At 37.9% G+C, this 17,055-nt stretch overlaps 2 protein-coding genes across 5 annotated transcripts; one reads left to right on the forward strand and one right to left on the reverse strand.

Moving 5' to 3' along the window:
• The first annotated feature begins 1,923 nt into the window (after nt 1-1,923).
• Nucleotides 1,924-7,133, forward strand: cbx1b (chromobox homolog 1b (HP1 beta homolog Drosophila)). 2 transcript variants are annotated; one of them, XM_052571650.1, is made up of 6 exons: nt 1,924-2,087; nt 2,549-2,615; nt 3,743-3,917; nt 3,999-4,149; nt 4,296-4,390; nt 5,913-7,133. In XM_052571650.1, the coding sequence occupies exons 2-6, from the start codon at nt 2,570-2,572 to the stop codon at nt 6,055-6,057; spliced, it is 612 nt and encodes a 203-aa protein (XP_052427610.1). In that variant the 5' UTR covers nt 1,924-2,087; nt 2,549-2,569; the 3' UTR covers nt 6,058-7,133. The 2 variants fall into 2 exon arrangements, with proteins under 2 accessions (XP_052427610.1, XP_052427611.1); XM_052571651.1 differs by lacking the exon at nt 1,924-2,087 and adding an exon at nt 2,109-2,417.
• A 622-nt stretch (nt 7,134-7,755) lies between these two features.
• Nucleotides 7,756-15,938, reverse strand: nfe2l1b (nfe2 like bZIP transcription factor 1b). 3 transcript variants are annotated; one of them, XM_052571081.1, is made up of 6 exons: nt 15,708-15,919; nt 13,984-14,848; nt 13,151-13,378; nt 12,897-12,986; nt 12,650-12,808; nt 7,756-11,203 (listed from the first exon to the last, which is right to left on the reverse strand). In XM_052571081.1, exons 2-6 carry the CDS (start codon nt 14,533-14,535, stop codon nt 9,833-9,835), a joined length of 2,400 nt encoding a protein of 799 aa, XP_052427041.1. In that variant the 5' UTR covers nt 14,536-14,848; nt 15,708-15,919; the 3' UTR covers nt 7,756-9,832. The 3 variants fall into 3 exon arrangements, with proteins under 3 accessions (XP_052427041.1, XP_052427042.1, XP_052427043.1); XM_052571082.1 differs by lacking the exon at nt 15,708-15,919 and adding an exon at nt 15,166-15,622; XM_052571083.1 differs by lacking the exon at nt 13,151-13,378 and having other exon boundaries at nt 15,708-15,938.
• Nucleotides 15,939-17,055: the final 1,117 nt, after the last annotated feature.

Below are 17,055 nucleotides of genomic sequence, written 5' to 3' on the forward strand. Positions count from 1 at the left end.
CACATCATCTTCACAGATTTGAAGAGCAGGAGGTGTGGAGGGTGGGATTGCAGGAGGTGTTAATGGTTGTGTAGGGAGATGGTCAGAATGGGTGTTGGGGGTTTCAAATCTGCAATAAAACTCATTCAGGTCGTTAGCAAGTCGTTGATTAGCCTCAGTGCAAAATGCAAATGCTCCTAACTAAATAGTACTATTGATAGACAATTAATGCAAAATCAGCCAAAGGAAATACACTAATTAATATCATCAATAATTTAAATATTAATTAATTTAATTTAATAATAATTGATATAAACAGCAACAATATATAAACAGTGCCAATCAAAGTGCAAAGCCTATGGACAGATTGGGGCCTTGTTTCTAAGGATGTGCCTTTCATTCTCTCAATGGTTGTTCTTGTTCTGTCACTATGCTGGGCTTACTATGGGCAGCACACTCATATCAGTGAGCTTGAAATAACCTACACAACATTGTCTTTTCAGAAGTTTATTTATTTACTTACTTTTGATTGACAGAGAAAATAACAAGTAGACCCCTGACCTGGACATATTTTTGTATTTGTTTATGACCTTTACAAATACTAGACAGAAGCTCAATATATACCATAAAAAGTGAATTTGCATACACAAACAGATGTTATGGACATTGAAACTTGATACTGGCAACAATTAAAGGGATAAATTAAATTAAAATTATGTCATTAATTACTCACCCTCATGTCGTTCCAAACACGTAAGACCACCGTTCATCTTCAGAACAGAGTTTAAGATATTTTAGATTTAGTCCAAGAGCTTTCAGTCCCTCCGTTGAAACTGTGTGTGGTTAGAAATGTAATAAGAACATCTTCAAAGTAGTCCATGTGACATCAGAGAGTCAGTTGGAATTTTTTGAAGCACCGAAAATACATTTTGGTGCAAAAATAGCAAAAACTACCACTTTATTCAGCATTGTCTTCTCTTCCATGTCTGTTGTGAGTGAGTTCAAAACACTGCAGTTTAGTGATATCCGGTTCATGAATGAATCATTCGATGTAACCAGATCTTCTTGAACCAGTTCACCAAATTGAACTGAATCGTTTGAAACAGTTTGTGTCTCCAATAAGCATTAATCCACAAGTGACTTAAGCTGTTAACTTTTTTAATCTGGCTGAAACTCCCTCTGAGTTAAAACAAACCAATATCCCAGAGTAATTCATTTACTCAAACAGTAGACTGACTGAACTGCTGTGAAGAGAGAACTGAAGATGAACACCGAGCCGAGCCAGAAAACAAACGAATGATTGACTCATTCTCCGATGTCACATGGACTACTTTGAAGATGTTTTTATTACCTTTCTAACCATTGACAGTATACCACACACACTTTCAATGGAGGGACAGAAAGCTCTCGGACTAATCTAAAATATCTTAAACTGTGTTCCGAGGATGAACAGAGGTCTTACGGGTTTGGAACGACGTGAGGGTGAGTCATGAATGACATAATTTGAATTTTTCTGTGAACTAACCCTTTAAGTTTCAACGCTGCATAATTCACCTGGAAGGAAAGCCGCATCAGAGCTGCATTTTAGCATGGCTTAAATGCATCATATTTCATTGTATGGTGATGCATGTCTGTTTTAAGTGTGAAGCCCACATTTTCACACATTCCCTTCTGAAATTCATGAAAGAAAGCTAGAACATCTGCAAAACCAGGACAGATGCTGCTGCATCTCGGCTGTGTAAAGATGGCTCATCTGCTTGAAGCAACATGGGAGAAAGGACTAAGAGGAGAGGAGGATTTCAATGGAGAAAGTAGTAGATATTAGGCTGTAAGACCAGTAGCCTATTTCATTACACCAGTCATAATTCCATCCTCCAGAATATCTAATAAAGCAAATTCACGTTTATGGTAAAAGACACCATAGAGATAATTGCACCGGAAGTCACCGTTTTGTGTCCTTTCCAATACGGAAGTGGGCGTGAATAACAGCCACATTCAGCAGCATCACAGCACAGTGGACGTCTGTAATTAATCACTGCAACCTATTCATCTCGGATTTAAATACATGTAGATCAGCTTTATTTCATCTTTATCTCCGCGAGATACACGTAAGTGCGTTTGTTTTACGGGCTCGTGCACATAGTGTTTGTTGTGGTAAAATAGCAGTGATCAAGCGTGCTGCGGCAAGGATGCAAGCTGTTTTGACCACAGCAGACATCGAATAGCGTGCTCACCCTCACTTAAACAACATGGAGGAATAAAATACAGCAAAACAGTGGCGTCCTGCTCTATCCATCTCATCAAGCACAGCACGTGAAGCATGCAATACATTTATTCAGAATGGGTTTTTTTTCGCTCGCGCTGGCCTGCCGTCGCAAATGCATAACAATGTTTGTCATATTATGCATGCAGATGTGTAGTACAGCTGCATCCATTAGGTAAACCAACACACGTTCAGATGAAATGCAGAATGTGGTGTGCATACGAAATATGTGATCGATATATCTCAGAAAATATTTTACATTTGTTTTATCTGTATTTATAAGGATCTATATATATATATTTCCAGCTGTTAAGAGCCCTTGGAATAATGAGCCAGACGCCAGAGCCTTCAGCCGATGCAGCTGTGACTGAAGGTTTGGAATTCTTTTTTTGTGTGTGTGTTAGTCTGCAATGGAAACGAACAAAATTCGTCAAAATACCATAGTTACAGTTATAATTTGCTATAAAACCATAGTAAATTGATATGACATCTCATCCGAACAAATAAGAGTTCTTTTTTTAAAGGGACAGTACACCTGTTTCAGTGCTGTGTAGACTGCTTGCAAATTGTAGTTCTTTACTGACTACAGATTACCTGAAAATAATGTAGTTTTATTAATTTATGTTTACTTTTAGATTACTATCGTTTATCACATATGTTTGAATGGGACTGTTTTGTACCATGTTGTAGAAAAAAAATAAAAATAATAAAATATATATAGTGGAGGAACTGCAAGGGGTTTGTGAGCAGATGAAAACCTCATTTATGGAAGAATCAAAATGTAAATTTAATTTAATATATATATATTTATTTAATTACCTGCATTGCAATGTGTTGACATTGACTGACTGACCTCAAAAAACTTATTGAAATATTAATTATATTAAATATTAATAATATTGATATTGAAATATTAACTTTAAATCACAGGGGGTCTATTTAAATTATACTTTAAATAGTGTGTGAATAATATGTAATCCATAAAAAAGTCATTTAAGATTAATTTGATTATAAGCTTTTTAAAATGTAATTGAATCTATTTACAAATACAATTTTTGGATTCAGATTTTTGTGAAGCCAAATGACATGTGACTACCCAGCACTGCCCTTTATTTATTCACCCTCATGTTGTTTCAAACCTGTATGGCTTATTTTCTTCTGTGGAACACAAAATGAATGGTTATGGAGGACGACAGCCACCTTCATTTTTATTGTATGGAAAAATATTAGATGAAAGCGAATGATGTGGACAGCCTCTAACTTTCTTCCCAACATCACATTTTGTGTGTAAATAATGGCTGAAGATTTATATTGAGTGAACTGTCCCTTTAATTGTTTATATATTTTTTTTTTTTTTATGGCAGTAGTTGCTGGTATCATGTTACCCATATTTTGCAGTAGAAACAATAACTGTGGTATTTTGACACAAACAATGCTAAATGATTTAGGTCAACTTTTATGTTTATCTCTGTATTTTCCACCCACCATTCATGTGTCCAGCTCCAGTCACTCAATCTGAAACCAAGCAATCAACAGCAGGGAAGAAACAGAACAAAAAGAAAGTAGAAGAAGTGGTGGAGGAGGAAGAAGAGGAGTATGTTGTGGAGAAGGTCCTGGATCGGCGTGTGGTGAAGGGAAGAGTGGAGTATTTCCTCAAGTGGAAAGGCTTTTCTGAGTGAGCAGCCGCAGTTAGATGTCATCTTGATTCTATGTGAAAATCCTGGTGTTTGTTTATTTATTTATTTATTTTCCCCAGCGAGGACAACACCTGGGAACCAGAGGAAAACCTAGACTGTCCTGACCTCATAGCAGAATTCCTTAAGTCGCAGAAAACGGCTGAATCTGGAGGCAAGAGGCGGGCCGAGTCAGACGGAGATGGAAAGGAGACCAAAAAGCGCAAGGATGAGGTAAGAGCCATGAAGATCTGAGAATCTGAGATGTCTACATCATTCCATGTCTATAAGCTGGTCAGGAAGTGTCTTTAAAACATTAGAAAACCAAAAGAAATTGAATGGGCTAAACAGTGTCTTACATGCCATCTCTCTTAATTTAGCCTGAGAAACTCAGAGGTTTTGCACGTGGTTTGGATCCTGAGAGGATTATTGGTGCTACAGACTCAAGTGGAGAACTCATGTTCCTCATGAAATGGTTTGTATAGAAATTGTTACCCGTAAAAAAACAACAAAAACAAAAAAACACAGTTTTGGATTAGAGAGACAGTTCCTGAGCAGCATTAGGAGAGACTGAGGGCAATTGTAACACTCCAAATTTCTACAAACCACAATTATTGCTCTTCTTTAGAAAAAAAGAAAATAAAAAAAAGCATGATTTGTATCACTGTGAATTATTTATTTATTTATTTATTTATTTATTTTTTGTCTTTTGCTTCCTAAAGTTTTGATGCCTTCATATTGAAACTAATATTTATCTACTGGTTACAAGTTAATGAGAAATGTCAACATTTTAACTGGTAGCTACTATTCAACGACTTTATCCAGAATTTATCACTTCTCAGGTCGGTGTGATTGTGACACTACACTGAACATTTAATATGTTTACGAAATGTTATTTTACTATTGTTGAAATGTTTGGGGTCAGTAACATTTATTAATTTTTGATGAAAGAAAGTATTACTTTTGTTCAGTAAAGACAAAAGATTACTATTTGAAATAAATGATGGTCTTTGAAACGTCCAATATTTTCAATATTAACAATAAGAAGAAATGTTTTTGAGCACCAAATCAATCAAGTAATTTGCTGCTGCAAATTCAGCTTTACCATCATAGGAATAAATTACATGATAAAAAAAATGAAGATAATTTTAAAATGTTAAAATAGAATAAAAATTAAAATTGAAGGCACCAATTTCTTTTTACTGTATTTTTCATTAAATAAATGCTGCCTTGGTGTGCATGAGACATAAATAAACAGTATGTTAAATATGCAAGCAAACAGTATATTTAAGGTATATATAGTTTATGCAGCATTACAGATTTATTTATTAATCTCGCCATTACTACTTGCTATAAAAAAAAAATATTTTCAAAGCATTACAATTGCCCCCATTCACTGTTAAAGGGGTATTTAGTCTAAAAAGAAAAATTCCGTCATTTACTCCCCTTCATGTAATGTGGAACACAAAAGGAGGTTTAGTGAGATCTATCTATCTAAGTGCAGCACATAAGACTTAATTCATATGCATGTGAACGCCAGAGTGGAAATGCAAGCTTCATTTTCCTCTGGATTCTAAAGTTAAAATTTGGTGAACTCTGACCTGCACATTCATACAGCCGTATGATTTGCAGTGTTGAGGGCAAGCTTTTAAAAGATTTATTATTTATTAAAAACAGATGAAATCATATCCTGTTGGCAAACTTCATTGCCAGGACCAAATCCGTTTCACATGCTTGAAATGGAGTAGCACCCCTGCATTCACCTCCACAACGGGGACAATTGTGAAGTTATGTGTAACTTTGATATACAATATTAATATTAGACTTACCAAAGCTGTTATTTTTGGCACTTATACCAACAGATGGCTTGGTGTATTTTGAGTTGTCTGTGAGTTGAAGGAAATGTGAATATTACAATTCCCCTCAGTTTTCTCTAAAGATACCTTCTTGGATGAGAAATAGCCGTTAACGTCTTCTTTTGTATTTTTATATTACAGGAAAAACTCTGATGAAGCTGATCTAGTACCAGCCAAGGAGGCAAATGTAAAGTGTCCACAAGTGGTCATCTCCTTTTACGAGGAACGTCTCACCTGGCATTCATACCCCACTGAAGAGGAAGAGAAGAAGGATGACAAAAACTAGACACACACACAGACAAAAAAGATGTTAGGGACAGTCAATATCGGTCATGGCCATTGGTATGCTTGTTTTGTTCCTCTTCTTCTTATTTTTTAAGATGGCAAAGAAAAACAGTCAGAAATATTTGTAAGTAGCAACAGTATAAACAGTAATCTACATAGGTTTCAGTGTATTTAAGTTTGGGCACCGTTGCCATAGATGAAGCGAATCGAACACTGCTGTCTCAGTGTGCTTGACAGGTGACTTTGCACATTAATGTACTCTTCATGCTTTCTATTGACGGAAACATTCAGATCATGTTTTGAAGGAGAATCATCGTCTGATATTCATACATGTGAAATAGTGTTCTTTACATGTTAGAAATGTCGAACAACCCCCCCCCCCACCCTGTTTAGATTACAGTGTTTAGTCTATCATACAGAGTCGGTTTTGCTTGATGCTGTAGCTGTCTCAAAAAAAACTGCCCTGATTTATTCCACGATTCTTAATTTTATGTATATATATATAACTAATGTTAAAATATTACTGCCTTAACAGATTATTAAGAAAATGACAATTTTATACATCTGTCAATGCAGGTGGTTAATTAACGCATGACTGTATCTAGCCCCATGGTAAAAGAAGTGTAAGATATAGGCCTTATTTGACGTTTGGAACTGGCTTTGATACGATTGGTTTTATAAAGAAGTGCCAGCAGCTGTTACTCTTCAGTGTTTGTTTGCCCACGGCGTGTTTGGTCTCCCCATAGGTGCTATTTGTGAGAAGGCCCCATTGGATATTACCAGTCTTTCTTGACGTGGTCTTGACATTTGTGTTTGTAAATAGGTTTGCCATTTCCTAGCACATCAGTATCACTGTGTACAGTCAGCCGAAGATTGGTTTTTACTTTGATAACTCTTTGACTTATCACTTTCACATGACAAAGTAGAAGAACTGTAACATTTGTTCTCCTGTAGTATGTTTTTATGTTCTGAGCTTTAATGATTGTATGCTAGTTTTGTTTAACCATATTATTATTATAGCATATTAATGAAATACCATTTTCAAAAATAAAGATCTTTGTTGTATTTCTGTCAAAACTGGTCACACTTATTTATGCTTCTACTCCAGTAAGTAAGGTCCATAGTAAGGTCAATGGTCAATACTTATACAGTATTTGAACTATATTCATTATATTCTCTTAAAATATTACACAGCACTTTCGCGACAAATTTGTAGCGCATTTCGCATCCCTGTTCAAGTCTTTGCAATTGACTTTGTACGTAATCTACTCGCGCGAGTAATTAAATTTTCGTTTGGTGTGAAATTACACTTTCAAACATTAAACATAAATAAACAGTGAAAACGGGTTTATTAATAGTATGTTAATTTATATTAACCTAGATTAGTGATGTAAAAACAAAAATTTGTTAATGTTAACATGTCAAAAAATATTAATTGAAAACAAATCACAAATTAAGCTGAACTTAGTGTTACCCCATAAGAGTACCATTTTACCAAACACCGCGAGGTGAGCAGCACACTGAAGCTGATATAAGCAAAACCAATAAAGACAACATAATTCATATTTATATAACAGGAGAGTTTTTACTGTATAACCAAATCCTCTGACATTTTTATTTTTTAATCCAATTTATTTTGCCATTCATATACTATAAATCACAAAGCTTTTTTTTCTTAAAAAAAGAAGAAAAAACCAAGGAAATGAAACAAATGTTTATTATAATTAATAAAAGAACAATTCCAGATTGCCAGCAAATCTCTCAACATAATTCATATAGGAATACTCTGACCAGGCAAATCCAAAGAAGGTGCAAAAAGGCCTGGCTAAACCAAGCAATTAGGACAAGAGACGTACAGAACACAAAAATATTTACAAACCTAACAAGACGAACGAAACACAACAGTGCTTAATGGCAAGTAGTTATGACAGTGTAACAGGGATTCAAAGTTCATCTAAGAGAACGAATCACTCATCTTTACTCATCACTTATCTCTACCCCAACTATGCTAAGTATTTGTAACCAGTAACATAAAGATTGTGTCCTTTCCATTTCCGAGACAAAAAATTACCATGTCTTGCATATTTCTTCATGTCACACCAAAACGGACACTTACTGTGTCTAATGGTGCTATATGAACAGTGTAGATAGAAACGACAGAGACTGACAGAAAAGGATGAAGATGTAAATTAGACATTCACACCAGTGGTACTGTTATTTTTTCTACCCATTCATTGATATGTCAGTGTATAAGGTCAGCTGTATCCTCAGGCTGCAGTAAAGCACGATCCAGTTGGTTAATGGCATAAGCTTAACTGCTTTAATTTGCCAGGAGACCATTCATGGCTTCACTCAATTAGCAATGAAGGTACTTTTACTAAAAGTAGTGTATTTGGTAGAAGAAAAGAAGTCACATCACATCAAATCTAAGACACTGACCCAGCTAATGAGAAGTTGTAGTTTAAATGTAATAATGACCTATGTCTGCTACTATTCATATATTTCGGTGAGAATTGTATTCCTTTTTCAAATGACAATACAACGGTAACAAGAGCATCTCTTAACGTTCCTCCACTGCACCAGACAAAAGCCACTAGCATGAGTTGCAGTAGCAATAGAGCATTTTGACCTGCAACAAAGGCTAAACATTATGAACTTTAAAAGCAAACGACTCGGTTCGTTTAAATTAATCCTGTATATCAAGACACACCACCAGACTCAATCACATGATTCAGGAGCTAACTGCACCGATGCCACTCAGGAGTCCATGTCTGATGGCTTATTAAAAAGTTTTTGCACATGTGAGAGTTACATTAAAAGCTGACAGAAAGGCCTTAGAGACCTTTTCCCCAGCAGAAGAGGAAAAAAGCTTATAGGCAATAAGCTACAGTGTTGATTTACAGTGCTGTAAAGGGTACAGAAGACGATTTATTAGTAATAATGCAGTGTATCCATCCTCCATCTGTACCTCCAATGCTCAAGCCAAAGCTAAATTCAAACTCACTCATTAGCGCTATTCATTTAACCGTCCAAGTTCCTTGGTAAATGGCACTGACCTCCGGAGAATTTTCAGGTGGGTTTGCTGTCCAATGGGACTAACAAATTTGTTCTTTTGCATTTTTTGTTTTTTTGTTTAAGTGAAAACGTGAATTTGGATCCAGAGAGTGACCTGTATGATTTGTTATGGAAACAACACAACCTTTGGTTAGTATTGGCATGCCTGTAGTTTATTTTGGCTTCACTTCTAGCATTCAGTAGACTCTTCTTCTACCGGCTCTCAGGGGTTCTGCTTCTCAGCCACCAATGAAATCCCAGGGTACCCACAAACACACAGCATGGGCTAATGCTCAAACAATTTTTGCATCCTCGTGGTCAACGTCATCTTAATATGGTGTATTATTGTCATCGACTACATTTTTGGGAGCATTACCAAACAGTTCTTTAAATTAAGAACATTCTGTTGGTATCCTCCATGACCTCAGGTTCTGGACAGTTCTTTCAGTTGGCATCTGAAAGTATCCCGTTCGCTTGCATCTTTCTGTACATCGATGAGAAATCAGTACTACATAAAGCACGTCTGCTTTAATGCCGCTTTCAGGAGAAAACTTCGGAACCAAAAAGGAACAAAGAAAACCCAATGCAGGAAGAGAAATCAATGATGCAATTTTCTTCTCCTCGCTAGAATCATCTCAAAGAAAAAGGCTTCCTTTGCCTTTCGAAATACTTTGTATGGTCGTGCCTTTGCGAAAAATAAAAGGGCAACAGTTGGGAGTTCCTCACTTCTTTTTGTCCTTCTGCTTCTTCTCGGGCTTGTTGCTTTGTTCTGTGCTCATGTTACGAGGCATGAGAAGAACGCCATCGGGGCCGTACTGCAAAAAGTATTCGCTGGCCGAGTAGGGTCTGCCTTCCTCGTCCCGCAGCTGTGCAAACAATTCCTGCGAAAGGCTTTGAACCTTCTGCTTCGTCTGTCTGATGCACTTACAGTACTCCATCTTCTCCTTCAGCAAATGAGCTTTTTCGCGTTGCAGGTCTTGCACGCCCTGCTCGAGTTTCATGATGGTGTCTAGCTTGCGTTTACGGCAGTTTTGTGCTGCCATTTTGTTCTTTCCACGGCGGCGGATGTCACGAATGAGCGCGAGCTGGTCCTCGTTGAGATGGTGCTTGGCCAGAAGCTCGTTGAACTCCTCGACGGGGAGGTTAATGATCTTGTCATTGGAGAATGGGATGTCCATGGCCCTCGCTCTGCGTTCATCACGGCTAGACTGCCTGTCCATGCAGTCTTGTGGTGGCTGGAGCTTCGTCTGCTGCATTTGCTTGTCTCTGCCTTTCTTGCTGCAGGATGCGGACAGCTGAGAACGCTCAGAGTAGGACGATGGCAGTGGTAGGTTGTAGGTGTGGTTGTGATTGACATTTTCCAGCTGCGGAATGCCATGGAACTGAGAGGGATCTTGGTAGCTCATGCGGCACAGCTTGCTATACTCCGGTTGGTAGCCCCCGACGGCTCCTTCCTCCGCTTCTGCTGCGGCCGCCTCTGAATCGGTGCTGTAGCCCACAGCACCTTCCTCCGAGAAGGTAGCAGAGGTTGATGAAGATGATGCGGCTGATGAGCAGGATGTCTCGGAGTTGCTAGGTGAGGCTGGGCTATGGCTAGAGTCCAGTGAAAGACCTGAGTCGGAATCGAGCTCATCCTTGAGCTGAGAAGCCTGGTCTTGGCTGAAACCCTCTTCCATCGCCAGGTCTAGCAGGCTAATTTCATCCAGCATAGACTCTTCCAACAGACTGGAAAATGGATCTGGCAGCACCGGCGTGGTGGTTAGGTTTGTAGTACTGTTTAGAGGTGGTGGAAGAAAGAGGCCGGTCAAGTTAGTAGCTCCAAATGTTGAATTGATATTGGAGGAGTTGCTAGAAGAGAGCCTGACTAGGGTAGGCTGCTGTACCACGGTGGAATCCAGCTCGGGGTTGAAGAGTGTGGGAAAGTCCTGGCTGCAACTTGGAAGCGAAGCCTGGTGGAGACTAACATCCTGGTTAATGAGAGTGGACTGTGGGAGTTCAAAACTTCCTATTGTGGCTGATTCAGTGGTGCTGGCATTGTTGTTATTGGGGTCATCATTCATGGTGACATTTTCTGCTGTATTGACCTCCATGTCCTAAAAAAAGACGTAATGGATATTAGATTTTAGAGTTTATAGGTGTGATGCTCATTACTAAAGCCCTATCTATTCATTAACTAAACAATATTTCATTTCATTTCACACAAACAATGACCTGGATTCACTTGGATAATAAAAAAAATTGGGGGGGGGGGGGGGGGGGTCATAATTGAAAAACTTTTGTCTGCCAAGTCCAAGTCGTACTGTAAGACCAACATACAGTAAAACAACATACAACAGGAAATTATATCTTATATATTTAAGATCCCTACACAACCTCAAGATGTGGTGTCAAGGTCAATTAGTCTCTTAGAATTTATAGAGCAATGCAGGGAATTGCAATTCAAGGAAAAAGCAATTTTTTTTCAGTAAACCATTGTTTAGTTAGAAATATAGGTGTTTAGGTTTTTTCCTCCTGTATCCAAACCATATCGGACCTTGACGCCAAAACGAACCATCATGTTTGTGTACCATTACACCCCTATTATTTATTTATAAGTATTCATGGTTAAAGAAAAATTTGTTATTACTTTTTATCCGATGGAACAAAAAAATGGAAATGCCTCAAAACCCAAAAGCATATTACAATGTCCTTTTAAAATGACTTTTAATTTGACACTATTACGACCACTTCCAATAAGCTTTAATTAATGTCTATATATTAGTGGTGGGCCGTTATCAGCGTTAACGTGCTGCGTTAACGCGAGACTCTTATCGGGCGATAAAAAAAAATATGATATGATAAAAAAAAAATGGGATGTGATTATATTGGATGCGTTCATAGTCTCTTAAAGTGACCGCGCCTAATTTAGCTACTGGCTGCTGTAATGTTAATCCAAGAAAATGAAAATGAAAATCACTCACTGCTCTTGACTGAACTTTGACTTTTAACATTCAAACTAAAAATTATTCAGACACCAGATATAGCTTTTTATATATATATAGCAAAACTGTAATAATGTGAGAAATGTTGAAGGTGTCTGAATAAATGTAGGTTTGATTGTTTATTTCATTTTTTCATTGAAGACTATCCAGTGCTATTTTACATTTAATTATTTGGTGTCTGTACCTTGACACCTACAAACTTGAAAAAAAAACTTAAACATTGGTGTGAAACAGGCGTAAGTTTGTTTGCACCTTGTGCAATGTGGAATTTTTCAAGCACTTTGTGATGCATTTTGGAAACAGGAGATGAGCCCCTTTTCTAATGCACCACCTAGCTTGATAAACCCCTTCTCAAAGACTAACTGTTTGTCAATTTTATTTGGGTAACACACATATTCTGAATGCCGTCGGCAGAATTCGAATGAGCCATTTTAATCTAGATTAATCTAGATTAATTTCAAGATCACAGTGAGATTAATATAGATTAAAAAAATTAATCTATGCCCACCACTACTATATATTCTCTTCTTTAATTTTGAATGCAATAAATGGGCAAACCTGCAGTTCCATTATTGACATTATGTCCTGCCACTGCTGCTCCAGGTCTAGTGGTGTATCAGACTGTGACAGAGTGGCTTGTAGAGCGATCCCTTGTGATGTTGTAGGTGTTTCCTCGGTTGAATCTCTCAGCTGTGAGGTGGGTCCAGTGGCCTGGAACTAAAGAGTAAAAAAAGAATGTAAAATGACAAACAAAAAAACGGCCAAGTTTCAATCCGTAATGTAGCATGAATTTCACTGTCGCTACCTCTGGCTCTTCTCCAAACGGAAAGGTGGCCTCCAGAAGCCTCAAACATTCCTGCATGGATAATGAAGTCTGAGCACCGAGACTGGTAAGCTAGGAAATACAACAAGAAAAATCCATGTAATTCCAAGGCTGACTGAAATTCACTTGACATCTACAGCTCACCAGCTTTTTTGAATAATCAAAAAGCATTTTTAACCCAAACCTTGCTGTGCTCCTCACACCTTCCTTTAATCCTAGCATAATACAGCACATACCTCCGTAGGTATGCTCTCTCCTGTCTCTCCATCAACATGAGTTAGGCTCTGCACTGCTTGGAGATTAAGTCCATTTCTCCAGCTTTCCTCTCTTCCACCTGCCTCCTCGTTCTCTTCATTAGGTTTATCAGCCTCACTTTCCTTCTGCCGACTGCTATAGTTAAACACTTCTCGGCCAGCACCAAGGTCAATATCCTGCCTCCATAGGATGTCTATGAGGTCAATGTCCTAGAAATATATTCATTAAAGGGGAGTGTCATAAAAGGTCCAAGATTACAGGACATCATCAGATAATTACATTTAATGAAGGGATTTGTCAGCTCTTATTTGGCTAATTATTCCAAGCATATATTCCTAAATAATCTACAAAGAAACCACATCTCTCTCAAAAAAACGAAATGCTACATATATATATATATATATACTATCCTGATAGCCACAAGTGTAGATGGCCTCTACTACTACTACTAAAATCTCCATTTGATTCAGGGCAGTTTTTATTTCACATGTCAAAGCTGTGACATTGCTAGAAAATGTAATATTTATATTACTATTAGTCTAAAACCTTAACATTAGCACAACTACCAAGTTTTAAGAGGTACAGAGCTCTTTCAATGAGACCACACCCTGTCCAGCCACTATTGTAAGGCTCATAATGTAGAATAAGAATACTACCAGCTCACATACAATGTTCTTAATAGCCACTATGCAATCCTCTTAATCTAATAGCTAGAGATAATAGCATAAGACGGTTCTCTCTTCGAAGAAATCAAATACGAACCAATGTCAATCTAATTACTGTAGGCTAATCTAAAAACACACAGCTACTGTACCTCTTTGGAGAGGTCGTCGCTGCTCTCTCTCTCCCCTTGCTCCTGACTGTCCTCAGGGGCCACGGCTCCCAGGCTGTCCTCTCCGCTGAGGCTGTAAGTGGTCTCAGAAGCACTGCCAGCCCCTCTCATGGCCGAGGCGTCAGAGTTGTTCACGTCCTCCAGGCTGCCCCCATTGTCCAGGGCAATACTGGGGCCGGACTGACTGGTTGCCGAAACCACAGTCTCTGGGTCACGATGCACCAGCCAGGCACTCAACTCGGTGCTGGGCACACGCAGATGATCCAGGGAGCGCACCTGGTTCAGAAGCCGACGAGTGGCGAAAAAATGGTCCAGGTCCACACTTTTAGGATGGATGCCATAGCCGTCCAGGGTGTTACGGAGATTGTGGAACTGCGTCTGGGTGTAGGCCGAGCTGGGGCCCAGGATGATCTCATGGAGTGGGGGGAGCTGATTGTTTAAATAAGTGTCCAAGTCCAGCCGTACCCCAATTAGACTCAGGAGGATAGTGAACTGAATAAGACCCTCTGTGAAGTACTTTTTCAAGTAAAGCATTTCTTTGCACAGGAACAAAAAAGAAAAAAACTCAAAAAGGAATTAAAAAGCAAAAACAAAAACAAAAAATACACACGAACAAATGTCAAACCCAGTTAAGATTTTGGTCAGCCTTGTATACGATAGAAAATCAAAAGCAGACACAATATAAAAGGATGCTCGCTCTGTTTCACAGTCATGTGCTTCTAATAAAACAGGACTAAAGGTGAAGAGAAATCCTCTTTTGTTGTCTTTGAAGAATGTTTTTTTTTTTTCACCCAAATTATATCCAGCTTATATATTTGTAAGCATACACTTTCAAAGTTCACCAAGCCTGCATAGAAAGAGAAGACAAAAATGAAGCCGTTATTATGGAATTAGCAATTGAATTGCACATTTTTCAAATGCAAGTGAACTGCAATTAAAGCTTAATCAGTTAAAAATCATCAAAGGTCCTTGCATTATAATGTAGTATAATACACTAATTACATTTCAAAATTCTAAATGTTAACATTCAGATTTATAAAAGCACATCATATATCACAACAAAGTATTTTAACAACCTAATTAAAATAATACATTGACAATTTACAGTCTTACTATGAAACTGTTATTATAAAATATGAATGACCTCCCACCACATACACCCACCTCACAATCACACCCACATCAATCCATCCATCCCTGTAACCCTCTAATAACCAAAAGTCGCAACGAAATCGCGCATATTCGTCACCAATAAATTCCAGATCCACTGTGATTCGGCCTAATGTCATTCTATGCCTACTTTCATCTAAAATCTCGTCTAAGAACAATTTACTTGTCCAAGCACTGTGAAGTACTGACCTCTTACACTTCCGCTATCACAGCCGTTAGCAACAAGTGGCGCAACAGCCTCTGATTGGCTAAGAAGCCTGTCATTTATTTCCTCTCCGCGCTACAGCCAATAAGGAGGCGGGCCTTAAAGGGGTTCTACCGGGGACATGAATTACTAATAACAACTTTTATTAAATACCCAGTTCTTGTCAACTGGTTAACCCTAACCGTTCAAAACGGTTCCTTCAGTTCACGCAAAGCTGTATTGTGCGTTTGCAGCAGCCGCACTGACACACACTCCAACATTCGTAATTTCGAAAGCTATAGCTAACTTAGCCCGGTAGCATAGCATCAAAATAGTCCGTTTTCATACTTACTCAGGAAGAGTTTACTGACAAATGACTCCGAATGGCTCTACGTGCATACACAGCCACTGTCATCAGTCACTTCCAACTAACTACACACTTATTCCCTCAGATCTCTGTGTGGTTGTCACTCCCCTCTCGCTTTGAATGGGCCACCATGACTTGCAGAATTTCCTCTTGCCGACAACTTGGCTGAACTGAGGCTCTGAAACATGCTGCCACTGCGCACGCGTAGAATATTCTAGTGCACGTACGGGATGAGATCATTCATCAAAATTCCCCGTTGTATACAAACCTATAAATGAGACTTTTTTTATATTTTTTTAAAACTGTTATCTGTCTGCTATCTATTTAACTTGGTTGTCCCGCCTTTATTTTTTTCTTCCCTTTCTTGGTGAGCTCCGTGGGAATACAATGTTGTCGATATAGTTACAAAATTATTGACAATTACTGACAAAACACTGGCTAGATATAATCGGATACTGAGACTAATTAATGGAAAATGCTTTATGCCAAAAGAGTAATGTATTGTCATATGGGGTTAGTTGACACACTTTTTACTCCAATGAATATTTCTTAGCGTATGCTTATCTTTGAAAGTCAATTTTCCATTATCTAGGCTACAAAAACGTTTCTGACGACATTTAGAAAAATGCAATTTATTGACCATAATTCTCGCTGTCGCTGTCACAATACAATTTCATCAGCCATTAAATAAATAGCATGTTATAGGCCTTTTATCAACATTTCAACATTAAAACACACATAATAGCAACAATAGTTCATTGTATTAAATTATATCACTTTGGACAACTTCTTCAATAAAATACTTTACTAAAAAAATGCGTTTAGCTACTTATAGCCACTAGATGGCGCTCATTGAGCGTTTTTAGGCCAGAGGTCGCGTGTTCTAGGGTTCAAGATTAAGTAACTACCCTCCTCAGTCATAACATTATATTATTTTGTTTGATGAATTTTGAATTACAGATATTTTGATCTTTAAATATTTTGAATAGATATCTACATTAAACATGGCTCTTTGTGTCAGATGCTTGCGTCAGTCAGCCTTGTGAGGCAGTGGGAAAAAGAACTGAATGCCTCCAAGTTTTTATGTTTCTCTCTAACTCACTTTCTCTCGGAGGCATGCATTGAGAAATTCAGATTTAAAAAAATATTATAGATACAGTAAGGAGAGTTATATATAAGAGTTCTGATAGTACTTGGTTGCACTGCAATTTCTTGAGGCCTCATTGAATGCTCAAGCTTGTTAGAATATTAAATAGACCATAGTTCATCTCAAAATTGTTGTTCATAAAATGCTGCTATGCTGCACAAGTCAGGAGTTACTGGAGAAAATATA

This window comes from Carassius gibelio, chromosome B12 (genome assembly GCF_023724105.1).
Source record: "Carassius gibelio isolate Cgi1373 ecotype wild population from Czech Republic chromosome B12, carGib1.2-hapl.c, whole genome shotgun sequence".
NCBI lineage: Eukaryota > Metazoa > Chordata > Actinopteri > Cypriniformes > Cyprinidae > Carassius > Carassius gibelio.

Excerpts from the sequence above, each read along its gene's own strand:
- cbx1b (XM_052571650.1), top strand. The coding sequence starts at position 2,570 with ATGAGCCAGACGCCAGAGCCTTCAGCCGATGCAGCTGTGACTGAAG. Across the intron at positions 2,616-3,742 it reads CGATGCAGCTGTGACTGAAG|CTCCAGTCACTCAATCTGAA; the intron begins GTTTGGAATTCT and ends TCATGTGTCCAG. Across the intron at positions 4,391-5,912 it reads CTCATGTTCCTCATGAAATG|GAAAAACTCTGATGAAGCTG; the intron begins GTTTGTATAGAA and ends TTTATATTACAG.
- nfe2l1b (XM_052571081.1), bottom strand. The coding sequence starts at position 14,535 with ATGCTTTACTTGAAAAAGTACTTCACAGAGGGTCTTATTCAGTTCACT. Across the intron at positions 12,809-12,896 it reads CGTTTGGAGAAGAGCCAGAG|TTCCAGGCCACTGGACCCAC; the intron begins GTAGCGACAGTG and ends TTTACTCTTTAG. Across the intron at positions 11,204-12,649 it reads TGTCAATAATGGAACTGCAG|GACATGGAGGTCAATACAGC; the intron begins GTTTGCCCATTT and ends GTCTTTTTTTAG.